This window comes from Aotus nancymaae, unplaced genomic scaffold (assembly GCF_030222135.1).
Source record: "Aotus nancymaae isolate 86718 unplaced genomic scaffold, 86718_ANA_hifiasm-v0.15.2.pri h1tg000007l, whole genome shotgun sequence".
Lineage (NCBI taxonomy): Eukaryota > Metazoa > Chordata > Mammalia > Primates > Aotidae > Aotus > Aotus nancymaae.
Genome location: NW_026988418.1, coordinates 66,010,799 through 66,038,418, shown reverse-complemented (window position 1 = coordinate 66,038,418; position 27,620 = coordinate 66,010,799). Strand labels below are relative to the sequence as shown.

The window sequence follows — 27,620 nt, the reverse complement described above, 5'->3', positions numbered from 1 at the left end:
CCAGGTTATTCTTGCAAAGCCTAGTCCTGGCCCTCTGTGTAACATAAAAAGAACATCTGTCCAGTGAACAGCCAGCTTTTATGGCAGTCCCCTGTTGGCCTACTGATAAGAAATCGTGGCTGTTCCAGCGGCTGCTGCACCTGCTGCTCTTGGCGTTTCTTTCCTGCTTGTGTAGATAAAGCCCTGCAGAGCTGAGCTGCTTTCACCTCCGTCATCCCAACTTTGAAGCCCTCTGGAGGCTTTAACAACATCTTGCCAGCCTTATCCTAGAGAGGACAGCCCGTTCTTGCTAGGTGGGAAAGCTGAAGCTGAACTCAGGAATTCTCTTCAGGGCTGCCCATAGGAGGTCTCATCTTTTCCAGCAAAGTAAAGAAATTTGAAGGAAGAATGGATTTAAGTAATTGCCTCTAAGCAGTCTTCTTTCTCTCCTCCCTCCCTCTAAAAAAATCATGGGATCATGTAATTTTGTAGCATAAATCATGGCAATAATAGTTGGAAGACAAGGTAAGATTTCTGGAAATCTGGCAACTACACAGGTGACTCAAAATTTTAAAAAAAATGACCACGCTAATCTCTAACTCCACACCCACCCTTGCCTTTTCCCAGGCAGCTTCCTGGCTTAGTGCAGGGTTCCCAACCTGCAGCAGGTGTCAGCACTCCGAGAGGGCTTGCTAAAATCCAGACGGCTAGGCTTACCCTGGAGGTTCTGGTTCAATGGGTCAGTGAGGGAGGCTAGGAATTCAAATTTCTTTTTCTTTTTTTTCTTTTTTGAGACAGAGTCTCGCTCTGTCACCCAGGCTGGAGTGCAGTTGCACAATCTCGGCTCACTGGAATTTCTGCGTCCTGGTTTCAAGTGATTCTCCTGCCTCAGCCTCCCCAGTAGCTAAGATTATAGGCATGCGCCACCACACCTGGCTAATTTTTGTACTTTTAGTAGAGACAGGGTTTCACCATGTTGGCCAGACCGGTGGTCTTCAACTCCTGATCTCATGATCCGCTCTCCTCGGCCTCCCAAAGTGCTGGGATTACAGGTGTGAGCTACCACGCAGGGAGGGACCCAAGAGTTCGAATTTCTAACAAGTCCCCAGGGGCTACTGCTGCTGCTGCCCCCACAGGTCCTGAAACTACACTTTGGGAACCATTGGTTTAAGCTTTATGGAAAGTATAAGAGCTTTGAAGAACGGCAGGCTTGGGTTTCAGTCCTAAATCCATAGCTTGCATACCAGCTGTGTGACTCGGGGCATATGACTGGACATCTCTTAATTGGTTTCTTCATTCTTAAAATGGAGAAAATAATATCTACTGGATGGAGTTCATTGATTCTACAAATCCTGCAGCATCGGGCCCTGAGCTAGGTGGTGGGGTCATGCCAATGCATGACACAGTCTTTGATGTCAAGGATCTCTGGGTGGTTATGAAGATTAAAGAGATAAAATTTGCAAAATTCAAGGACCATGAGAGATGCCCAATAAACATTAATTTTATTTCCCTCAAGGAGGTAACATGAGTCTGCTTTCCTTCTTCTTCTTTTTTTTTTTTTTTCATTTTTTTGACCTAAGAAATAATTCTCAAATTTTACAGCATGGATCAAAGAGCCATGCTTCTCCCCTTGTCTAGAGGAAAATTTGAGGTATAGGTACTGTTTTGAGTTCAACTGTGTCCTTCAAAAATTCAAACTGAGTACCCCCAGCACCTCAGCATGCAAGCTGATTTGGAAATGGGGTCTTTCTGGATGTATTCAAATTTAATCCACTATAACCAGGGTCCTCATAAAAAGGGGGAAATTTGGGCAGAGACGAACACACAGGGAAAATACCGTGTGGGAGTTGGAGTTATTTACTTCAGGTTTTCTAAGGTTAAAAAAAAAAAATGAAAAAAGAAAAGAGAGTTGGAGTTATGCTGCCACAAACCAAGGAATGCCAAGGATTGCTGGCTGTTACCCAAAGCCAGGGCAGGAGCACAGGCCAGATCCTCCCTCACAGTTTGCAAAGGACACAGCCTTGCCAACGCCTTGATTTCGGGCTTCTGGCATCCAGAACTGTGCGACTACAAATTTCTGTTGTTTAAAGCCACCCAGTTGGCTGCACTTTGTTACAGCAGCCCTAAAAGACGAATGCAGGCACTGTGAGGTAGAACGCCCCTCACCAACAGGGCACATTAAGGAGAGGTGAAGGAGGACTTCTAGATTTTATTCCACACATCTCTTTATTGTGCTTGTGATTATAGAAAATTAATTGGCTGGGCGCAGTGGCTCATGCCTGTAATCCCAGCACTTTGGGAGGCTCAGGCGGGTGGATCACCTGAGGTAGGGAGTTTGGGACCAGCCTGACCAACATGGAGAAACCCCCATCTTTACTAAAAATACAAAAAGTCGAGTGTGATGGTGCATGCCTGTAGTCCCAGCTACTCAGGAAGCTGAGGCAGGAGAATTGCTTGAACCCAGGAGGCAGAGGTTGTAGCGAGTGGAGATCTTGCCACTGCACTCCAACCTGGGCGACAGAGCAAGACTCCGTCTCCCCCCGGAAAAAAAAAACTAATTGTAGGTATAATTACTGCTAAATACCCTGAAAAGAATGAACTCCTATTCCTCTAGATATTTAAACCTCTCAGTTAGCAACAGCCCCTGACTGTGCGTCCATCTATCAGGGAATTCTTTTTTTTTTTTTTTTTTTTTTTGCGACGGAGTTTCGCTGTTTTTACCCAGGCTGGAGTGCAATGGCGCGATCTCGGCTCACCGCAACCTCCGCCTCCTGGGTTCAGGCAATTCTCCTGCCTCAGCCTCCTGAGTAGCTGGGATTACAGGCACGCGCCACCATGCCCAGCTAATTTTTTGTATTTTTAGTGGAGACGGGGTTTCACCATGTTGACCAGGATGGTCTCGATCGCTTGACCTCGTGATCCACCCGCCTCGGCCTCCCAAAGTGCTGGGATTACAGGCGTGAGCCACCGCGCCCGGCCAGGGAATTCTTTAAAACAGCCATGGAGCGTCTGTTGCAGGCAAAGTACATGTAGACGTTTAAGTCACAGAGAAACGTTGAGTCAAACAATTTATCATCTAACTGGGATGAGGAGAACTGAACAGTAACAAGATAGTTTGTGATCTTTGCCCTGTGACTATTGTGGAGGAGGGAGCCTCCACCTGCCAGAAGGATTGGGAAAAGGCGCTTCACGAAGGACTGGGAAAAGGCGCTTCAGCCGGGACTGGTGAATTGGAGGGGTGAAGGGGACCAGCCAAGGCATTCTGCGGGGTAGGGGAGCAAGTATAATGCTCTCTTTTGATGCTTTTACTTAGATTTTCATTTGCAAACCCATGTCACTCTGGAGGGGTAAGTGGAAAAGGCAAGGTGATAATTTTGAAAAATACTTGATTATTGGCCAGGCACAGTGGCTCACACTTGTAAGCCCTGCACTTTGGGAGGCCGAGGCAGGTGGATCACGAGGTCAGGAGTTTGAGATCAGCCTGGTCAATATGTGAAATCCTGTCTCTACTAAAAATACAAAAATTAGCCAGGAATGGTGGTGCGTGCCTGTAGTCCCAGCTACTCGGGAGGCTGAGGCAGGAGAATCACTTGAACCTGGGAGGTAGAGGTTGCAGTGAGCTGAGATCACGCCATTGTACTCCAGCTTGGGTGACAGAGTAAGACTTCATCTCAAAAATGAATAGAAAAGAAAAGAAAAGAAAGATAAGAAAAAATTTGATTATTTATTTATTTTGAGATGGTGTCTCACTCTGTTGCCCAGGCTGGAGTGTAGTGGTCCAATCTCGGCTCACTGCAACCTCCACCTTCTGGGTTCAAGTGATTCTCCTGCTTCAGGCCCCCAAGTAACTGGGACTACAGGCATGCACCACCATGCCCAGCTAATTTTTGTATTTTTAGTAGAGATGGGGTTTCTCCATGTTGGCCAGGCTGGCCTCTAACTCCTTACCTCAGATGATCTTCTGGCCTCAGCCTCCCAAAGTGCTGAGATTACAGGTGTGAACCACCATGCCCAGCCTATAATTCTAAGAAAATTATTCAAGAATGAGATCAAAAAGTCTATTTGGCTTCTCCAGCTTGGAGCGCTCAGATATCACAGGTGTGTCCACAGCTGATAAGATCCCTTTGTGAGGCATAGATAAAATGTCAAACACGGTATGAGAAACTGTTTCTATCATCTCCTCCGTCCTCACCAGCAGCCGCAGCAGCAGGTTATAGCTTCCTGATTTCCTAATTTTCCCATGAAGGAACATTTTCTCCCATGGGTCAGAGCCAAATGAGGAACACAATGGCAGTGTCAGCTCCTGCCCAGGGTGGTGAAATGCTGCTTCAGCCTTCTCCCCATAGTCCCAGCTCTGAGTGTCCTCCTAAAAAATCTTTGCCCTAAGAGGTATTAAATTTGTTTCAAAACTAAATTTAAAACAATTTTAAATAGATAATTCATCCACTCAGTAATCAATTTAAAAAGTATAAGGGGATACAGAGTGAATAGTAAGTGTCCCTCCTACCCCTGTCCTGGCCCCCTAGTTCTCCTCCTAGGAAGTAGCCCCTGTTGCCTTTGAACTTGCTCCTAAAGTAACTTTGTGGCCAGACGTGGTGGCTCATACCTGTAATCCCAGCGCTTTGGGAGGCCGAGGTGGGTGGATCACTTGAGCCCAGAAGTTAGAGACCAGCCTGGGTAACATGGCAGTACCTCGTCTCTACTGAAAATACAAAAATGAGCTAAGCGTGGTGGCGCCGCCTGTAGTCTCAGCCACTTGGGGAGTTGAGGTGGGAGGGTTGCTTGAGCCATGGCTGCCAGGAGTCATGATCATGCCACTGCACTCCAGCCTGGGTGACACAGCGAGACCTCGTCTCAATAGAATAAATAAAATAAAAAAGTTAGTTTGTATTGAACAAGCACTCCTGAGGCACGCTATAGACACTGGGGACACACAGAGACATTATAGCAGCCTTGACCACAGGCTTCTCTCTCTGGGACAACAAGACCAGAGACAGGAGAATGCTCATGGGACAGTGTACTAGTCATAAAATCAAAGTGTAATACACAAAGAATGACAGGTTCCTTTAAATTAGCTTTAATTATTTAGATTGGGATTAGAGGAGTTGAATTTTCAGCCAGATATTGATATGAATTGGAGGTTAAGAAAAAAAGAAGCTAGGGAGCATTCAAGAAATCACTTTTAAAAATTTCTGAAGAGCATTATTTCTCATCTGTGATATCTGCCACTTTCTATCTGATATTATGTTTACGTGTATATTTATAGCATTTCTTTTTTCCTGTTTTTGAGACAGGGTCTCACTCTGTCATCCAGGCTGGAGTGCAGTGGCATGATCTTGGCTCACTGCAACCTCTGCCTCCTGGGCTCAAGCCATCCTCCCACCTTGCCCTTCCAAGTGGCTGGGACCACAGATGTATGCCACCACTCCTGGCTAATTTTTGTAATTTTTATAGAGTTGGGCTTTCGCCATGTTGCCCAGGCTGGTCTCGAACTCCTGAGCTCAAAAGATCCACCTGCCTCAGCCTCTCAAAGTGTTGGGATTACAGGCATGAGCCACCATACCCAGCTATATATTCATAGCATTCTTATTTTGTAGTATACATCATTTATTTATTTATTCATTTATTTATTTTACAACTGCGTTAACTGATGTGGTATATATCGTATAGGATAGTGTCTTGTAAACTGTTATGTGAATAGCACTCCCTGGGGTTATAGAATGCACAGCCTGTACATCTGTACACATTGGCTCTCTATATGCCATGACTGTCCTGTCTTGTATCCCCTCACCATATACTTACTGAATATTTTACTTTCAGGTAAAGTGGGCAGCATCACAAACCATTATGGCTAGGGCACAGGGTTGGAATATAGAGAGGAAAAGCTGGAGAGATAAGCAGAGGCTGGAGAGTGAAGGCCCTGGTAAACCTTGCAGGAGTCCAGCCTTGCTCAGGAGGGCAGCTGTGGGGCAGTGATACAACCCGACTTGCATTTCAGGTGGATCACTCTGGCTGTAGCCTAGAGAATGCATTGGAGGGGAAAGGGGAGCAAAGCACCGGAAACCAGTAAGGAGGCTCCTCTGGGTGAGAAATGACTGTGTTTTGACTTCATCAGTAGTAGTGTGCATGGGGAGAGGTGGACTGACTCGAGATGTTTCAGAGGTAGAAAATAGGTAGATCTCAGGATTGTATGTACACAAGGGCACAGCTCCTAGCTTGAGGAGGTGCTGAATGTAGCAGTTTCATTCTCAGAGCAAAAGGACAATGCTGAAACTGGTATTTTATTTTTTTTAAGTGCTCAGAATTTGTGAAATATTTTAAAGAAATAAGTGAAACCAAATACTTAAATGCTTCAAATGTGTTTTATTTTATTTATTTATTTATTTATTTATTTATTTATTTATTTATTTATTTATTTTTCTGAGATAGAGTCTCTCTCTGTCACTCAGGCTGGAGCGCAGTAGCACGATCTCGGCTCACTGCAACCTCCACCTCCCGGGTTCAAGTGATTCTTCTGCCTCAGCCTCCCGAGTAGCTGAAATTACAGCCATGCACTACCACATTCGTCTAATTTTTGTATTTTTAGTAGAGATGAGTTTCATCATGTTGGCCAGGCTGGTCTCAAACTCCTGAACTCAGGCGATCTGCCTGCCTCGGCCTCCCTAAGTGCTAGGATTACAGGTGTAAACCACCATGCCCGGCCAAATGCATTTTATTTATTTTTATTTTTTTAATTTTTATTTTATTTATTTATTTATTGAGACAGAGTTTGCTCTTGTTGCCCAGGCTGGAGTGCAGTGGCACAATTTTGGCTCACTGAAACCTCTACCTCTCGGGTTCAAGCAATTCTCCTGCCTCAGCCTCTCGAGTAGCTGGGATTACAGGCATGCACCACCATACCTGGCTATTTTTTGTATTTTTAGTAGAGACGGGGTTTCTCCACTTTGGTCAGGCTGATTTCAAACTCTCGACCTCAGGTGATCTGCCCGCCTCAGCCTCCCAAAATGCTGGGATTACAGGTGTGAGCCACAGTGCCCAGCCATGCATTTTATGTATTATGAAACATCAAGTAAAATGTACAATAATAAAAATATAAACATTGCTTATTATTATTCTAATATAAGTTGTTAGCAGATAAAATTAATGAAAATACTATTTTTAAAACCCTGAAGAGCCCGTATTGCCACTACAAAGTGGCTGATGTTACCTTTCAATTAGATATGGAATGCAGGTGGGGAGAGCAGCTGAGCACTATATTTTATTTTATTTTTGAGATGGAGTCTTGCTCTGTCACCTGGGCTGGAGTGCAATGGCACAATCATGGCTCACTGTAGCCTTGACATCCCCGGTTCAAATGATCCTCCTACCTCAGCCTCTCAAGTAGCTGGGACCACAGGACTGCACCACCACACCGGGCTAATTTTTTTTTTTCTTTCTAGAAATGGGGTTTTGCCATGTTGCCCAGAATGGTCTTGAACTCCTGGGCTTAAGTGATCCTTCTGCCTTGCCTCTCAAAGTGCTTGGATTATAGGCATGAGCCAGTGTGTCTGGCCTATTTTATTTTCTTTGACATTCAGAATACATGCTAGAGAGAACTATATTTAAAATGCTGGATCTGAGGTGCTTGTGGAATGCCTCCATAAGCAGTCAAGGGTAAGAATTTGGGAATATATAAACTGGGCCAATATGTCAAAACTTAGATTTTGCCATATTGCCAGGCTGGTCTCAAGATGTAAACTGGGAATCATAAGGCCATAAAGACAACTGAAACTATGAAAATGGCTGTGTGTGAGAGAGTTGATTGAATTCTGGCACTCTGAAGAAAGAAAAAAAGAAAAATTAAAAGAAAAAGCAAAAAACAAACAAAAAAGAGAGTCGAGCTGAGATTTAGAAAAGCCTGACTTTAATTGAACTAGAAGATATATAGGTAGAGACTGAAGAACAGAGCAAGTCAGAGAAAGCCATGACATTAGGAGTAAATGCATACTGTCAGTGGTGTGCTGGTAACTGTTTAACAACTGGCTCTCTAGGGAGGTGAAGGGAAGCCCCGGTCTATAGTGTTTGCTGAATTCCATGGTGTAAATACTCCCATCACAGTCAATCTCAAGTTATCAGTGGTACTGAGCGTGGAGCTGGGAAGAGGTGAGTACAGTCAGAGCTTGTGATCTCATACAAGTGTACGCTGGTCCACAGCTGGGCACAGTCCTGATGGAAAGAGAGGATTCTGGCAGGGAGATGTGGGGGACATGCTTCGAAGATAACATACACCACATAAAGACAGATAATAGCAAGTGTGGGTGAAGATGTGGAGAAACTGGAACCTTCATACATTGCTTGTGGGAATAGAAAATGATATCGCTGTTATGGAACACAGTTTGGCAGTTCCTCACGAAGTTAAACATGGAGTTACCATATGACCTGGCAATTCTACTCTAAGTTAATGTTCTCAAGAGAATTGAGAACATATATTCATACACAAACTTGTACATTATTATTCTAGCAGCATTATTCATAATAGCCAAAGAGTAGAAATTAGCCAAAGAGTAGAAATAACCCAAATGTCCATCAACTGATGAATGGGTGAAATAAAATGTGGTATATCCATACAATGGAATTTTTTTTTTTTTTTTTTTTTTTTTTTTTTTTTTTTTAGTGCGGTGGTGTGACTCAGCTCACTGCAACCTTTGCCTCCCAGGTTCAAGAAATTCTCCTGCCTCAGCCTTCTGAGTAGCTGGTATTACAGGCATGCTCCACCATGCCCTGCTAACTTTTGTATTTTTAGTAGAGATAGGCTTTTGCCATATTGGCCAGACTGCTCTTAAACTCTTGGCCTCAAGAGATCCACCTGCCTTGGCCCCCCAGAGTGCTAGAATTATAGGCATGAGCCACCATGCCTGGCCCATACAATGGACTATTATTCAGCCACAAAAAGGAATTAAGTACTGATCATGCTACAGTATGTACAACTTACTGCTTGAAAGCATTATGATAAGTAAAGGAAGCCAGACAGAACAGACTGTGTATTGTATGATTGTGTTTATATGAAGTGTCCAAAACCGGTAAATACATAGAGTCAGAAAATAGATTCACAGTTGCCAGGGGGTGGGGAAGGTAAAATGGAAAGTGACTGCTGATGAATATGAAATATGAAAATAATTTAAGAATATGAAAATATTCTGGGATGAGATAGTGGTGATGCTTGCACAATCTTGTGAATATACTAAAACCTCCTAACTTGTATAATTTAAATTTGAATTTTAGAGTACATGATTTATATCTCAATTTTTAAAAAAATGGTAAAGTGAGGTTCAGCTGCCTGTAAAGTTTGAACCTTTTTTTTTTTTTTTGAGACAGGGTCTCACTTTGTCACACAGGCTGGAGTCCAGTGGGACAAACACTGCTCAGTGCAGCCTTGACCTCCCAGGCTCAAGCAGTTCTTCTGCCTCAGCCCCCCAAGTAGCTGGGACTACAGATGTATGCCACCATGCCCAGCTAATTTTTGTAGAGACAAGGTTTCACCATGTTGCCTGGGCTGGTCTTGGACTCCCAGGCTCAGGCAATCCACCCACCTCAGCTTCCCGAAGTGCTGGGATTATAGGTGTGAGCCACTGCTCTTGGCCTCTAGTTTGAACTTAATCTTAAGGGATATTGGGTGCCAATATTTTTGGAGAGGGAAGGTGAATTATCTAAAATTATGTTTTAAGAAGTGATAAGGGTAGATTGAAGAGTCTGAAGCCCAAACTTTGACTTTTTGATCTAATTCTTGAATAATTTTCTTAGAAATAGAATTCTAGGCCGGGCATGGTGGCAGGTGCCTGTAATCCCAACTACTAGGGAAGCTGAGGCAGAAGAATCACTTGAACCCGGGAAGTGGAGGTTGCAGTGAGCTGAGATCATGCCGCTGCACTCCAGCCTGGGCAACAAGAGCGAAAGTCCATCTCAAAAAAAAAAAATCACCCAGTCTTAGGTAATTAGTTGTAGCAGCACAAGCAGACTAAGACAATATTTATTGAAATTTAAACCTGGGTGCAGAGGCTCATGCCTATAATCTCAGCACTTTGGGAGCCCAAGGCAGGCGGATCACCTAAGGTCAGGCATTTGAGATCAGCCTGGCCAACACGGGGAAACCCTGTCTCTACTAAAAAATACAAAAATTAGCTGGACGTTGTAGTCTGCACCTGTAGTCCCAGCTACTTGGGAGACTGAGGCAGGAGAATCGCTTGATCCCAGGAGGCAGAGGTTGCAGTTAGTCAAGATTACACCACTGCACTCAAACCTGGGCGACAGAGCAAGAAACTCTGTCTCAAAAAAAAAAAAAAAAAGAAAGAAAGAAAAGAAAAAGAAATTTAAAACTCAGGGTCTAGGTTCACTTGCAGATTTGAAAGAGATGACTAGATAATGAAGTAGATGACTATAAAGAAAACATGACTCAATGCAGCATAAAGAGAGATACAGAGCTGAGACTATAGTAGCTGGGACTACAGACATGTGCCACCACACCTGGCTAATTTTTGTACTTGTACAGACAAAAGAGAGAATAGAATGAGAAATAGAATAGAAATAGAGAATAGAGTGAGATGGTCCAACTTACATCTAATGGGATTTCCGAAGGGAGAAAGAATAGCAAAAGCAGGAAAAAAGGCAATATTCAAAGAGAATATGTCTAAGAATTTCAGAATTAATAAAAGATACGAATCTCAGGCCGGCACAGTGGCTCACACCTGTAATCCCAGCGCTGTGGGAGGCCGAGGCAGGTGAAGTGCTTGCGCTCAGGAGTTCGAGACCAGCCTGGACAACATGGCAAATCCCCATTTCTACTACACACACACACACACACACACACACACACACACACTAGCCAGGCATGGGGGTGCATGCCTGTAGTCCCAGCTACTCAGGAGGCTGAGATGGAAGAATCACCTGAGCCCAGGGAGGTCAAGGCTGCAGTGAGCCGAAACGGAATCACTGCGCTCCAGCCTGGGTAATCAGACTGAGACTCTGTCTCAATTTTTGAAAAAAATGATACAAATCTCAGACTCAAAAATTAAGAATTCCAGGCCAGGGAGAAAAAGATAAAATCCGTATCTAAATATATATCAGTGTGGAAGCTGTGTGGCTCTTCAGGACTTAGCCTTGGCAGTCACTTAGTGTCAAGTCCACTGTATTTTGCCTATCGGTCTAAGAAGTCACAAGCCTGCCCAGATTTGAGGAGGCTGGAGAGTGTGGGAATGGAGCCCACTTTTGTTTTTTTCTCTTGCTTTTTCTCTTTTGAGAACCCACTTTTCTAAGAGAGAAATGCAAAAGAATTTCAGCCACACTAGGTGAGATAGCAATTGTCAACACAAATGCAAAAGCAGGCACTGTGACCTTGTGGCAGAAGTCCCTTGAGGGAAGGTAGTCATGAAGATGAACTTAGATATGTCTAAACTAATATTTATTATTACTATTATTTTAGAGATGGGAGCCTCACTCTGTCCTCCAGGCTGGAGTGCAGTGGTGGAATCTTGGCTCACTGCAACCTCCGCCTCCCTGGTTCAAGCGATTCTCTTGCCTCAGTCTCCTGAGTAGCTGGGATTACAGGCACCTGACACCATGCCTGGCTAATTTTTATACTTTCAGTAGAGACGACGTTTCACCATGTTGTCCAGGCTGGTCTCAAACTCCTGACCTCAGGTGATCCACCTGCCTCGGCCTCCCAAAGTGCTGGCGTCACAGGCATGAGCCACCTTGGCCAGCCAAGTCTATTAATTTAAAAAATTATTTTAGAGAATATTATTTTGAGAGCTCGTGAGAACCCATATGGGAACCCTCAGGGGTCTAAGGATTCCATTTGGAGAAACAGTGTTACGGGAGATGGGTATTACAAAATACCCAATTACAGAAGTTACAGAACTACCCAGTTACAGAAGCCCTGTCTGTTGAGCTGGTTCTCCAGGATAGAATTCTGTCCTCCGGGTTCTCTCCATCAGGCAGCTACCATATCCAAACAAGCGGTGTCCTTGGAGAGTTTTGCATAGGTCACCATATAGATGGCCTGGTCCTGACATGTATGGTTAAAAGCTCAGGTGAAAACATTTAATAGAACATTTTGATCTCATTAAAAAGTAATAGAAGCACATCTTTAGAATATAATCTCATAAAGCCCTGCCTAGTAGACAGATGTGCGTACTATATTCTCTCCTATCAGAAGGAGATTGGAATTTATAAAGGGACATTTTGTTTCTTGGTAACAAAGCCATTTCAATCCTAGGGATATTTAAAACCAGTACGGAAAAACCCTCTGCACCTGAGGGACTGGCCGCAGTTACAGATTGTCATAAATGTCAGCGACCAGCCTATCTCTTGGAGAGATTACTTCCGGGGAGTTGCTGGGGGAGAAAGAGTGGAAAAAGGACAGGTGTTGCTCCATATGTATGAGAAGACCGGGATTAGAGAAGACGGTGCGTCGGGCAGGCGGTAAACAAGACGGGGGAAACTGAGGAGCGTCTAACTGCTGAGGATTATCACGGCAAGGCCAGAAATGTCAGTGGGGCTCCTTTCTCTCAGCCTTGCTGCCGGCGGGAGGAGAGAACACCTGGCGCTCCCTCGTAAGCCCTCTTCAGGCAGGGTCAGAGCAATAGCTGATTTTTTTTTTTAACGAGTTTACAAAGAGCTTTCCCAAACATAATCCCCTAATCATCCAGAGAGATCAGTGTTCCTCAGTTTTGCCAAGGAGAACTACTGAACTATTTAATCATCTTAGCAGGGTGTTACTATCCCTGTTTTACAGACAAGGGAGATTGAATGCCTGGCCATGGTCATGCAGTATGGGGTGGAAGGACAAAAGCAGGGTCTAGACCTTTGGCTGTAATCCCAGCATCCGCACAGCTCCCGAGCTGTTCTAGGGCCACACCCTGTCCCACCATTCAGTAATCCAACAAATACTTAGTGAAAACTACTATGTCAGGCGCTGTTCTGGGTGTCTGGGGTACGTCCATGTACAAAAACAAAGATCTGTGTTCTGATGGCACTTACAGTTGATCTGGAACGGGGACAAGGGTAGAAATAGACAATAAATACAGCAAATAGTAAAGGTATAAAGTGTGTGTTTGAAGGTGGTAAGTGCTATGGAAAATAATTCAAAGTCGTTCCAGATTTGAAGGATCAATGGATTGTTGAGACGTGGGAGCCAATTGCAATTGTAAACAGGGAGGTCGAGGCAGAAGGGATAATATTGGCAATCCTTCAGCAGGTTTTTTTTTTTTGAGAAGGGGTCTTGCTCTGTCACCCAGGCTGGAGTGCAATGGTGTGATCTCAACTCACTGCAATCTCTTCTTCCTGGGTTCAAGCGATCCTCCTGCCTCACCCCTTCAAGTAGCTGGGATTACAGGTGCCCTCCAACACGCCCGGCTAATTTTTGTATTTTCAGTAGAGATGGGGGTTTCACTGTGTTGTCCAGGCTGGTCTCAAACTCCTGACCTCAGGTGATCTGCCCACCTCAGCCTCCCAAAGTGCTGGGATTACAGGAGTGAGCCACCACGTCCTGCAGCTTTTGTGAGGGCTGAGGGGAAGAAGATGCAGGTACAATGCTGGGCCCCAAGCCTGGCGCATGGGTGCTTAGAGATGCTCACTAGGGTGGCTGTTATTACCGCTAGCAGTCCTGCCTCCCTCACTGGACTGGTCAATGTCTTCCAAGAACCCTCACGCCAAGGTTCTGCCCAAAATAGACAGGCAGCTTAAGTTACACACAAACTGGGCAACAGGGTCAAGGTCCTGCCTGGCTTAGAGCAGAGTGGCACAAACTGCCCCAGGTCAGTGTGGTGGCCACTTTCTGCTTTGTGTGATGGGTCTATGGCCAAGCAGGCAGCGCAGGCCCTGCCTGGGGGTGCTGTCTCTACTGTTTTGATCAAAGTAGAAGCTGGAAAGCCAGAGTAGAATAGAGCAATGCTGAAAGAAAGGGCAGTGTAAGGCCAGGGTTCCCCCAGACTCCTTTAGACTGCGAGCCCCGTGCCCCACACCGTATTGCTAGGCGATGGTTCAGGGACTGAGGACATCCAGCAGAGCCGGCAGGACTGGGGTCCGTGACTGAGGACATCCAGCAGAGCCGGCAGGACTGGGGTCCGTGACTGAGGACATCCAGCAGAGCCGGCAGGACTGGGGTCCGTGACTGAGGACGGCCAGCAGAGCCGGCAGGACTGGGGTCCGTGACTGAGGACGGCCAGCAGAGCCGGCAGGACTGGGGTCCGTGACTGAGGACGGCCAGCAGAGCCGGCAGGACTGGGGTCCGTGACTGAGGACATCCAGCAGAGCCGGCAGGACTGGGGTCCGTGACTGAGGACATCCAGCAGAGCCGGCAGGACTGGGGTCCGTGACTGAGGACGGCCAGCAACGCCGGCAGGACTGGGGTCTGTTTGCTTCTTCCACTGCTGTTGGGGCTGCTGCTTGCTCTGGGGGAGGGAAGGTCTTACTTGTAGGTAGAGGAAACAACTAACTGCGAGGGATGAATAAAAGGAAGCCAGAAAGGCACCCTTGACCCTCTGCATCTGCCTGGGTGCCTGCAGTTTCACCTCTAGCCACTCATTCAAGCAAAGATTCTGGCATCTTAACGTTTTCGGTGTGTGAAATTTTTGGTTCAAACAAAATTTTAACTTAGAAGTATGAACAAGAAAAAAATATTTTAAAATGTTGCTCCATTAACGGGGGACTCTCTAGTTCCGCCTTTTAAGGAGCTGGCTGTCTTCTAAACCCCTAGACTCTGGAGCATAATTTAAAAATCGCTGAGTTAAAGCATTTCAGCCACCCTGTTAAAAAGTAAACAGCTTGGTTCGGTAAAATATTAAGCTACTTTAAAATTGCTAATACATTATGGCAGGTGGTGACGTTTTCCTGTGTAGGAGGAGGGGAGGCTAATAGACTCCTTAGAGGATTTGAAGTAATACAATGGACCCACTGCCCAGAAAAATGCACATACCTGAATTCTGCCTCTGGCTGTATATGGGAAATGGTCCATGGACCATAGGTTAAGGACTCCTGTCTTGTGGGAGATTTGTTTATGTGATTTATTTTCTAATTGGATTAATATTTAAGGCTTGGGGCACAGAAGAGTGAGTTTTGAAAAAGAGAGGAAGGAGAAGAAGAGCTAGAGAATCAGGATCTTGCTGGTAGAGCCCAGGAATGCATTTTTAACATAATCTCCAGGCAGTTCTGATCAGACAACTGTAGGCCCCAGAGGTCTAGAGCTGGTGCACCCAGGCCCTACTGAGTCAGCAGTCCTAAGGGAGGAGGGAGAGAGACTGGAAGGAGCACAGCAGCCGGAGAACAATGGGAAATATCCTCTCCCCCTCAGCCCTCCTGGTCACAATGGGAGGTCGAGGTCGCAATGCCCCTGAGCTTCAAGCAGTCCGTCCACCCAAAGCTTGAGCAGAGGCACCCTGAAACAAACAGTGCAAAAACCAGGAGTTCACAAAACACCCACCGGGGCTGGGCCTGATAGAAAGTCTCCTCTGAGGGACTCCTGTTCCCAATTCTGACATTTCTCCATGTTCCTATGCTAAGCGGAATTCATTGGTACTTCCCAGCAAAGGGCTAGTCTCTCCTTAACAGGGGACTTTTAGAGTTGCTGGAAGTAACACAGGGCTTCCATTAATTTGGGGTTGATTAATGGAATCTGCTCTGGTCAGGGTCAGGTACTTTCCAAGCAAAGATGCATTTGCAACTGAGTCAACAACTCCCTACTGACCCTGCTACACCCAGCTCCACGGGATTTGCCTGGCCTACCCCGCCCTCCTTGTTTTTTGTTTTTTTGTTTTTTTTTTTTTTTGAGGCAGTGTCTCACTTTGCCACCCAGGCTGGAGTGCAGCGGCGTGATCACGGCTCACTGCAGCCTCCATCTCCCAGGCTCAATGCATCCTCCCATCTCAGCCTCTTCAGTAGCGGGGACTACAGGCATGTGCCACTACACCTGGCTAATTTTTGTATTTTTTTGTAGAGCAGGGTTTCACCATGATGCCCAGGCTGGTCTTGAATTCCGGGCCTCAAGCAATCTTCCTGCCTTGGCCTCCCAAAGTGTGGAGATTACAGGCATGAGCCACTTGTTCCCAGCCCCTAATTTTGACATTCTCCCCAAAGAATCTGCTTTTTAGGGACTGTGAGAGGAGAAGAGAAACTTCTCTTCTGAAAGCAGATGCTTTGGGAACAGCGGAAGAAGTGGCCTTCCCCAGACCCCGAGGCCATCCAGTCTCAAGTTGGCTTCAGTTAAAACCCAGGTTTACTTAAGAACCTGTTTCTTGACACAGATCCTGTCCTAGCCAAGACAAACCCAAGTCACGTTGATCTTCTGCTTCCTTGCCCGCTTGTGACTTTCCACAACAGTGGTTTTAAGACTTAGAACATGAGACACTTGCTTGGCTCTGTCTATTCTCTCTGGGAGGTAGGAGTGGCAGGGAAATTGCTCCCTTTTCCCTAGCAGTCTGTGGGTATTCTTAGCCCTGTTAATGTTTTACTCAAATATAGCCATTTATCAAAATTGTACAGTTAATATTTGTTCATTTCAATGTATGTAAATTTTACCTTTTGGAAAAGGACCATGAGGCTGGCACAGTGGCTCCAACCTGAATCCCAGCACTTTGGGAGGCCAAGGCGGGATCACTTTGAGCTCAGGAGTTCAAGACCAGCCTAGGCAACATGGCGAAACCTCATTTCCATTAGAAATAAAAAATAAAAATGAGCCGGGCATGGTGGCACAAGCCTGTAATCCCGGCTATTCAGGAGGCTGAGGTGAAAGGATGGCCTGAGCCAGGAGTTCAAGGCTGCAGTTGCAGTGAGCTGAGATCACACCACTGCACTGCAGCATGGGTGACAGAGTGAGACCCTGTCTCAGAAAAAAAAAACATCATGAAAAATGACAATCTTGTGTGGGGAGGAGCAGGTGGAGGCAGATGCAATGGGGTAAAGGTAGATAAAGAATGGCAGAAACTGGTAAGTGTTGAAGCTGGCTGATGAGACAGGAGGCTCATTGCACCATTTTGTTTTTTAAAATATATATTTGAAATAGTATATTTCAAATTTGCCATAGTAAGTTTTTTAAATTCACCATACCAAAAAGTAAAAGTGGGAGAAAAGACTTAGGGATGTCTGTTTTCTCTTAGAAATCTCCCTTCTTCATCAAGAATCTCAAAGAAATCCATACTCTTTAACCTAGTAATTCCACTTCTGGGAATTTATCCAAAGGAAATAATTAGAGATACAAAGAAAGTGTCATTACAATGTTATTTAAAATAAAGAAAAATGGGACCCAATTCCAGGTCCAACAATAGGGGAATGGTGCAAGAAACTGATGCAACCATGAAGGACATGGGAAAGTGCTCTTGACCTAGAATTAAATGGAAAAAAAACAGAATACAAAACTATATACCATATGATCTTCATTTTGCATGTGTACATGCATGTATAGAATAAGAATCTGGAAAGAAATACAGCAAAATGTTAAAAATAGTTATCTGTTCGGTGGACTTGTGGCAGATATTTATTTTCTTTTTTAATTCTAGTCTATATTTTCATCTTTCCTGCACTTAAAATGTATTACTTTTGTAATTATTTTTAACTAGATGTGCTATTTTCAAAGAAAAGGGAAAAAAGATGGAAGAAATGACAGATTTCCATGTCCCTCATGTCCCCTGAGGACCTTTGCAGGCTGGGGAGTGCCCATGTTAATCCCTGGAGACCCCATTTGAAGGGCTTTCCAGCTAGTCTGGGCATCTGTTACAGGCATGGTTGGTCAGCTGGGCTGGAGAAGCTCCCTGGCAGGAAGAAGAAGGCTGGTAGAATGGTAGATTTCACTGCCACCCAGTCACCTTGTGCTTCTCCCTTGGAGAGTTCTGTCTTCTTTTTTTCCTGTCCTGTCTTCTGTTTCTTTTTTTTGTCTGCGACAGAGTCTCACTCTGCCACCCAGGTTGACATGCAGTGCCACAATCTCAACTCACTGCAACCTCCCTCTCCCAAGTTCAAGAGATTCTCCTGCTTCAGCCTCGTGAGTACCTGGGATTACAGGTGTGTCCCACCACACCCAGCCAATTTTTTTTTTTTTTTTAGTACAGACGGGGTTTCACTGTGTTAGCCAGGATGGTCTCTATCTCCTGACTTTGTGATCTATCCACCTTGGCCTCCCAAGGTGCTGGGATTACAAGAATGAACCACAGCGCCCAGCCCATCCCTGTCTTCTTAGCTCTGCTGTTGCCAGGTTATTTTGAAGCAACTAGGCTAAAAGTCTGTGGGAACTGGCTTGTCTGTTTCAAACCACCATCACTTGGAAGAGAAACAATGTGGTTTAACGGTTAGTGTCAGATTGGAGTTAGAGATATGTTACTGTCTTTGCCACAGCCCTTAGACATCCAGACCCTGCTCTGGAGAAGTGGGGGCAAGCAACAGCATGCAGTGGCAGCTAAACCTCTTTGAGATGCGTGTTTATGGTCTGTCTCCTCTCCACCCCATCCCTGCCAGCACATATACATAAAAGCTCTAGAAATCCACAGGTTTCAAACACCACTGCTTCACCAGAACCCAGCACACATCAGGCCCTCAGTATGTGCTGGCTGAATATGGGATAAGTGAACATCATTTTCTTAGAATGTAGAAGAGCAGACATATTCCAAGTTAACAGTATCTTCTGAGTTTAAATATTTTAATTCTAAAAGAGCAGAATGTTTGAAAAAAAATCGCACTTAATATTTCTTTGCACAACTGCAATACTGTGTTTTTGAAAGTTGTTAATAGCAAACAAATAAGCATGAAGGAACCACCCCAGCCCGGGTCTGTCCAGTGAGACTGCCACGATGTGCACTCTGCCTGCTGCCTCCACTCCTCCCTCTTGGTGTTTCTGAGTTTGGCCAACCATCTGGATAATAATTAAAATATTTTTGGGTGGGTGTGGTGACTCACATTTACAATTCTAGCACTTTGTGAGGCCAAAGTGGAAGGATTGCTTGAGTCTAGGAGTTCAAGACCAGCCTTAACAACATAGCAAGACCCCATCTCTACAAAAAAAAATTTTTTTAATTAGCCAGATATGGTGGTGCACACCTGTAGTCCCAGCTACTCAGGAGGCTGAGGAGGGAGAATCTCTTGAGCTCAGGAGGTTGAGGCTACAGTGAGCTGTGATCACACCACTGCACTCCAGCCTGGACAACAGAGTAAGACACCATCTCTAAATATATATAGATTTATATTTTATAAAAATATTTTTTATTCTGGAGATATTTCTCAAATTTAGACTAACAGATCATCAGGCTTCTACCTTCTAGGGTATTCAATAGAATAACTCAGAGGTTAGGCACGTTCTCTAGGACCTGTGGTATCACCTTTTAAAAAAAATTTAAAATTGTGGCAAAGTATACATAACAAAAGTTACCAGCTTAACCATCTTTAAGTCTACAGTTCAGTGGCATGAAGTGCATTCATATTGTTGTGCTACATCGGCACCACCATCGTCATTATCCACAGAACTCTGTCTTACAAAACTGAAATGCCGTATTCATCAAACAGTAACTCCCCATCCTGCTCCCCAGCCCCTGACAGACACCATTCTTTCTGTCTCTCTGAATTTGACTACTCCGTGTCTTGTGTAAGTAGAATCATACGGTATTTGTCTTTCTGTGACTGGCTTATTTTACGTGGCATAGTTGTTACGTTTTTTATTGTGTGGATTTTGATTGGGGGCACCAAGACCAGCCCTAAGTAGAACTGGGAAGTGAGGAAGGGCCTTATCCCCAGATGCCCCACTTTCCTCCCTCAGTTCCAACCCACCTGAGGTCCCACTCAGTGGCTAAATGTCTTCTTCCCCCTCATCCCATCTCCTATTTATCTGCAGAGAGCACCTGATTGGCCTAGTGTGGGTCATGTGTCCATCCATGGCAGAGGAGGGTGGGCCACCCCACCTGACAATTCTATCAAGTCTGTATATAATATGGAGGCAATAGTTCCTCCTAGAGAGGCGCTGCTATCAGAAGAAGCGGGGTGGATACCGGGCAGTCACAAACAATAGATGTCTTTGTTGAACCTCCAACAAGGTTCAAAATGCCCTTCCACTTATCCATGGCACACACCTTTGGACTAGGCTCCCTTGGGCCTTGTTTGCAAAGTTGTGTTTTTTGTTTTTTGAAGATGGAGTCTCACTCTTTCACCCAGGCTGGAGTGTGATGGCACGGTCTTGGCTCACCGCAACCTCCACCTCCCGGGTTCAAGCTATTCTCCTACCTCAGCCTCCTGAGTAGCTGGGACTACAGGCATGCGCCACCACGCCCAGCTAATTTTTTGTATTTTTAGTAGAGACAGGGTTTCACCATGGTGGCCAGGATGGTCTCGATCTCCTGACCTCGTGATACGCCCACCTTGGCCTCCCAAAGTGCTGAGCCACTGGCGTGAGCCATTGCACCTGGCCTGTTTGCAAAGTTTTTTATGCACTTGGATTTCCTTGCAAAGTTTTTAGCAGCTTGAGAGCCATTGCTGACCCCAGATGCACTTTGTGATAGGAACCTACAACAGACTGCCCTCAAACACCAGCAGCCTTGCAAACAGACTCTGGACTCAGGTAGCCTGGGTCCAATCCTGGTTTGGCAATTCCTGGCTGTGTGGCTTTGGGCTAGTGACTTCGCCGCTCAACACCTCAATGTTCTCATCTGTAAAATGGTAAAATAATTTACCACTGGATTGTTTTGGAGATTGGGAAACTACTGTGTCAAGTGCTTGACCTACGTCGTCTTAATCATGCTCACAGAGGGCCCTATTGCACATGGGAAAAAGGCACTCCCTCTCTGGGCAGATGCAACCCCTAAATAGGGGGTACCACCTAACATGCAAGGCTTGAGCTAGATTTTACCCTCCACTCATGCCCTGAGCTAGGTAACCTTATGAATAGCCTGCATAACTGTGTACTGCAGCCCGGCCCCTCTATGATGCAGGGGTTTGTAGATCCCCATTTTTCAATGAGGCAGCTATAGCTTAGGGAAGTCGAGCACCATGTGGGAAGGGGTGGTGGGATCACTTCTAATTTGCCAATTTATTTAGGGCTCACGAAAGAGGCTGACCCAGTCCCTGGGACCCTCCTACCACCTGAATTGTGGACCACATCTGTGCCATCAGCTAATCAGCTTAAACTTTATCCATCTTCCACAGTGGATGGTAATGAAGTACAGCTCTAGCATCTAACCCATAGATTACCACCAATCTCTAGTCTCTGAACAGTTCCTTTTCTTAATTTGAGACAGGGTCTCACTCTGTCATCTGGGCTGGAATGTAGTGGCACAATCATGGCTCACTGCACTCCTGGGCTCAGACGATCCTGCCACCTTGGCCTCCTGAATATCTGGGACTACAGGCACGTGCCACCACGCCGGGTGAATTTTTTTATTTTTAGTAGAGACAGGGTTTCACCATGTTGGCCAGGCTGGTCTCAAATTCCTGACCTCAATTAATTCACCTGCCTCGACCTCCCAAAGTGTTGGGATTACAGGCATGAGCCACTGTGCCTGGCTTGTAAGTGGTGGGAAGGTAGAAGGAAGGACAGATTTCCAGCCAGGTACCATCCTGACTTGACAGTCTTATTATTTTTTTGGTCATTTCAGCAGTTCAATAGCTAGACAGTAAGGACTAAAAATATTGTGAACCTGAGTGCATTCTTCTGGAGCTTCAGTGTAACCGACAGATAAGTCAATACCAGCAAAGCATATTCCACTTTCAGGATTTTTGCTCTTCCTTCTCATGTGCCCAGGAGTGTTACATGGTTGGGCAATACTAGAGAAGGATGCACTAACTAAAGGTCTCCACCCCCTCCTTTCTAAAGCCTCCCTTTATTTCCCTGATGAACAGGCAGCACCCACTGCCTGCTGTGTCCCATTTAGCAGTATAATTTGGGTGTGCGTCATAGAATTGTGCACGGGGAGAAGAAGGAGTTGCGTGCTGGATGTATATACTGAATGTATTTATGTGCCCCTTTGCAAACCTGTACTTTATGCAGACTATATACTTTTAGACAGATCACAGAGTAAACTGAGGTACTGTCAGGGAATTGATGTGTTCACAGAACATTGAATATAATTGAGGAGTCCTGCCAGTTCTATCTTTGATGTAATTCTCTCTAAGCTTATGTCTTTTTTTTTTAATTTTTTTTGAGACAGAGTCTCGCTTTTTCGCCCAGGCTGGAGTGAAGCAGCACCATCTCAGCTCACTACAACTTCCACCCCTTCCCTGCCCCCCACCCCCAGGTTCAAGCGATTCTCTTGCCACAGCCTTCTGAGTAGCTGGGATTACAGGCACGTGCCACCATACCCAGCTAATTTTTGTATTTTTAGAAGAGACAGGGTTGCACCATGTTGGCCAGCCTGGTCTCGAACTCCTGACCTCAGATGATCCACCCACCAAAGCCTCCCAAAGTACTGGGATTACAGGTATGAGCCATCGTGCCCAGCCCTAAACTTATGTCTTGAATGGTGTAATCTCAAATTAAAGTTTAGATTTGAAAGAGGTGTATTAGAGCCAGCCACCTTGAATGACGTAAATATCCCCAAGTGGCATGAAGTAAATGAGCACATATTGAAAGGGAAATTTTCTAAGGCTTGGAACCACCATTTTCTCAGCAAACCTTCCACCTGGGTGGGACTCAGGGGACATCAAATGAAAGATGATGAAAAGTAGCTGGGCATAGTGACGCGTGCCCATAGTCCCAGCTACTCTGGAGGCTGAGATGGGAGGATCTCTTGAGCCCAGGAGTTCTGGGCTGTGGTGCGCTATGCCAATCGGCTGTGCACACTAAGTTTGGCATCAGTATGGTCATCTCCTGGAAGCGGGGGGCCACCAGGTTACCTAAGGAGGGGTGAACCATTCCAGCTCGGAAACGGAGCAGGTCAAAACTCCCATGCTGATCAGTCGTGGGATCGCGCCTGTGAATAGCCACTGCACTCCAGCCTGGGCAACATAGTGAGTCCCAGTCTCTTAAAATATAAAATAAAATAAAAAAGAGAAGTAATGGGTGCCTCCAAGAGGCCAAATGCAGTGAGAATGAACTGAAATGATCTTAGAACAGATTAGATATTTTAACACCAATTCTCAGGCTTCAGAAGTGAGCCTAGCTGCTGGCAGACAACCAATACTATAATATTTAATTTTTAGATTTGGTTGTTAAATTTGGCCCTGTGTGAGTTTGTGTTTGGTCAGAGTCTATAAGGGTGGAAGAGGATTGCTGGTGGGAAGGCCTGGTTTCTAGCTCAGTGGCTTATAGACTGAGTGACCCTGGACAAGCTATCACCCCACTGAGTGTCTGTTTTGTCATCTGTACAATGAAGAAAACAGCCCCTGCTCTACTTGCCTTACAGGGAGTTGTGAAGATCAGACAAGATGGTATTTGGGAACTGAACACACTGCACAAAAGACCAGCATGATTATGTTCACAAGCACAACACGGTCCTTTCTGCCTTGCTCGCTCCATTCTCCATTTAATTTACACACAGAGGATTTTACCCCTCATTCTTGCAGCAAAATCCTTTTCAGAGTATCATTTTTAGAAGTGGATTGACATCAGATATGTGTGGCTGCCCTATTTATCTTCAGAGTCCTCTGAGATGAAGGAAAGACAAGAATTATTAGGAAAAATAGACCCAGAGAGATGGTAGCCCAAAGGCACAAAGAATTTCCATCCTGATGTTCTTTCTTTTCTAGATGATATTGACATCTACATCCAAAGCCAAAGATTCTGGTTAAAAGTTAATCTCTTGGCTGGACATGGTGGTGCATGTGGTGGCACCTGTAGTCTCAGCTACTTGGGAAGCTGAGATCGGAGGATCATTTGAGCCTAAGAAGTCAAGGTTACAGTAAGCCATGATAACGCCACTGCACTCCAGCCTGAGTGACAGAGTAAGAGCCTGTCACTTACTCTGTAAGAACGAAAGAAAAGAAACTACTTCTTTACCGTATTGCAACAAGTGTGAAACGCCACTGCTTCTAAGACACCATTTTTTTTTTTTTGAGACAGAGTCTCCCTGTGTTGCCCAGGATGGAATGCAGTGGCATGATCTCTGCTCACTGCAGCCTTTGCCTCCCAGGTTCAAGCAATCCTCCTGCCTCAGCCTCCCAATTAGCTGGAATTACAGGGACCCACCACCACACCCAGCTAACTTTTGTATTTTTAATAGAGACAGGGTTTCACCATCTTGGCCAGGCTGGTCTTGAACTCCCGACCTCTTGATTTACCTGCCTCGGCCTCCCAAAGTGCTAGGATTCAGGTGTGAGCCACTGTGCCCCGCTGGAAACTTCAAAACTGTCTTATTTTTAGTCTCAGCTCCTTGATGTTATACATGTTATGCAATCATGCTTTCATGTGGGCTAAAGGGGGACATTAATTCCATTTTTCTTATGGATATAGTAATACAAAGTACCTCTGAGCTTGAATATGGTTTTAGTTAAGTGCAGATTGTAAAATACTTGTCAGAGGCAAAGTCATCACTAATTCCATGGTCTGTTGTTTATTACCAGATTTTAAGGAGGAAGACATGCTTAAGCGCATTTGGCGCATCAGTTGTGTTTTCTTTCTTCTGAGCGAAAGTTTACTGTTGTTTTATTTGATGCTGATTTGGTTGTTTTGTTGTTATTCCATTGATTTTTAGCTCAGGTAAAACAAACTGAGTTTCCCATTGCACAGACCAATTAGGAATGGACAGGCTCACGTGAGGGCGCATCGCCTGCCTCGGCCAGATGGTATTTTCATAAAATGTAATTGGGAATTCATAGTCTTTCTGATACGAAAGGAACCCATAAGAAGCACAGGGAGCCCAGGCACGGTGGCTCATGCCTGTAATCCCAGCACTTTGGGAGCCCGAGGCCAGTGAATCACGACGTCAGGAGTTGGAAACCAGCCTGGCCAACACAGTGAAACCCCATCTCTACTAAAAATACAAAAAATTAGCTGGGTGTGGTGGTGGGTGCCTGTAATCCCAGCTACTCGGGAGGCTGAGGCGGGAGAATCACTTGAACCCGGGAGGCAGAGGCTGCAGTGAGCCAAGATCCCACCACTGCACTCCAGCCTGTGTGACAGTATGAAACTCTGTCTTAAAGAAAAAAAAAAGGAAAGAAAGAAAGGAAAAAGAAACACAGAGAAATAGAAATACCATTTCTGTGATGAGTCCTTGTACATTTTTGGTGGACCAAGGTTTCCATTTAGAACATCCTTCCATTTAGAATGTCCTCGTTCATAAATTCTACACTTTGAGATAAGAAAAACTCCACCTATTTCTAGCCTGTTCCTTAGTTACCTTCCCACATTCCTCTGCTCCATAAGGACACTACTTAAACATAACAACAAAGAGGGTTACCCACAAGGATGTATTTCTAGGGACTAGACCATGGCTGGGTGGAAAGGAAGGATCCAAATTATTGTAGTTCTTGCACTCGCTTCATCAGCAGCAGCTCCCTGCCAGGGGTCCCAGGGCCCATTTCTGAGAGGATGAGCGTTAGTAGCCGTGGTGCTGGGCAGGAAGTGGGTGGGAAGCTGTTAACGTCTGATCGCTGCTAATGCACATTTTGCCCACTGTTCTCTCCCCTGCAGTCTGAGTACCACTATGAGTACACCGCGTGTGACAGCACGGGTTCCAGGTGGAGGGTCGCCGTGCCGCATACCCCGGGCCTGTGCACCAGCCTGCCCGACCCCGTCAAGGGCACCGAGTGCTGTAAGCAGCTGTCCTGCTCAGGGCCTCCCTGTCACTCAGCTTTGGTCTCTCCCCTAAGTCTCCTGCCATCCACTTTAGGCCCTTCCTGGCAGAGCAGCTGCATTAATCAGATCTTTCCCTGTCCCTTATGAGATTTTGTGCAGAAGTGCTTCATGAATGCAAACTGGATATCTGAATTTGCTTTCATTTTTAAAAGGAATTTAAATCCCATCAATGGATACGGCGTAAGCAATGCCAGCTGTGTGCACTCAGATATTCTTTTCTGTTTGCATACATTTTCTTTTTTGCCTGTGTATGTCTCTCCAATCTACACTCACTCACCAGCCGCAATCAGTCATTAGGGAAGATTGAGATTTGCTTTTGTTCTTAAAAAGGAAGTCAGAGAGGCTAAGTTTCTGCAGAGACATCCTTTAACATGCTACAGGCATCACTTCAGGGGACAGGAATCTTCCATCTGATTGTGCAAACGGAAAGGCAGTGACTTGCCGCAGCCCCAGCGCCCGCCTCTGTGACTCTGCAGTCACAACTTTTCTACAGTTGGGAGCTATTCCCCTGCATTCTTCTTTTAGGAATGCAAAGGGAATAACAATAAAAACCAGGCAGTAGATTTAAGAAATTATTTGAAGAGTTGGAAAGGAGTTTGAAGACATTTATATTCTAAAATCAGCTTAGTACAGTGCCTGGTTGAGTAAGGGAGCAAATAAATACTTGTTAAATTAATGACTGGATATTGCTGAGATCTGAGCAGAACTGAGGTGTTAGCCAGGTGCGGTGGCTCACGCCTGTAATCCCAGCACTTTAGGAGGCCGAGTCAGGCAGATCACGAGGTCAGGAGTTTGAGACCAGCCTGACCAACATGGTGAAACCCCATCTGTACTAAAAATAAAAAAATCAGCTGGGCGTGGTGGCATGCACCTGTAATCCCAGCTACTCAGGAGGCTTGAAGCAGGAGAATTGTTTGAACCCAGGAGGCAGAGGTTGTGGTGAGCCAAGTTCGTGCCACTGCACTCCAGCCTGGGTGACAGAGGAACACTCTGTCTCAAAAAGAAAGAACTGAGGTGTGACTGACTAGTGGAAACAAATGAGCCATTTTCAGTGAGCTCTGCTGACTTTAGTGAGTCCCACTATGTGTAAGCACCATGATGTGCACATGCAGTGTGAACTGCAAAGACAAATAAAGCACAGTCCCTACTTTAGAAGCTTAGGGTGCTGGAAAGTGCAGACTTCCGTTCATCCACTCATTGTTTCGGAAACATTCATGAAGCTCCCAGTCTGTGCCAGTCACTGAGCCAGCCATCCCCGGAGGGAAACAGAGCCTAGTGGGTGGCAGACATATATGATATGAGAAAGAATGAGCGTTATGAATATTTAGGGATTAGGCATAGCTGGGAGGACCGCTTGAGCAAAAGTTTAGACGTGGATGAACAGTGACACATTTGAAGAAGAGCTTGTGGTCCAGGATAGAGGCAACACGGAGAAGGTGATGGATGGGGTTGAGGTGGAGAAAGATCTGTCGTGGGAGGTCAAGCTGGAAAGTTAGGCTGGAGGGAAATTGTGGAAAACTTTGAATGCCAGGCCAAGAGCATAATTCTAGAACCAAAAGAGAGTGGCTGTTTATTTTTTAAATAAGGAGAATAATAGAACATATGTGTTTTAGTTTTTATTTTTTAAAAGACAAGGTCTCACTCTGTTTCCTAGGCTGAAGTACCATGGTGCAATCATAGCTCTCTGCAGCCTTGACTTCCTGGGCTCAAGCAATACTCCCACTTCAGCCTCCTGAGTAGCTAGGACTACAGGCACACACCATCACTCCCAGCTAATTTTTAAAAAATTTTTTATAGTGACAGGGTCTCACTATGTTGTCCAGGTTGGCCTCAAACTCCTGGGCTCAAGTGATCCTACTGCCTTGGTCTCTCAAAGTGTTGGGTTTACAGGCATTAGCCACTGTGCCTG

General features: G+C 45.4%; 1 protein-coding gene across 3 annotated transcripts in view; it reads left to right on the top strand.

The window, feature by feature from the left end:
- The window catches only part of ELAPOR1 (endosome-lysosome associated apoptosis and autophagy regulator 1), an 87,030-nt gene that overhangs the window by 23,161 nt on the left and 36,249 nt on the right, over positions 1-27,620 (top strand). For 2 of the 3 annotated variants that reach the window (XM_012468045.2, XM_012468043.2), the window contains exon 2: positions 25,547-25,667. The exons of the other annotated variant lie outside the window; for it this stretch is intronic. In XM_012468045.2, coding sequence (XP_012323468.2) covers positions 25,547-25,667 — 121 coding nt within the window. The remainder of the gene's footprint in view (positions 1-25,546; positions 25,668-27,620) is intronic. 3 annotated transcript variants of the gene reach the window in all.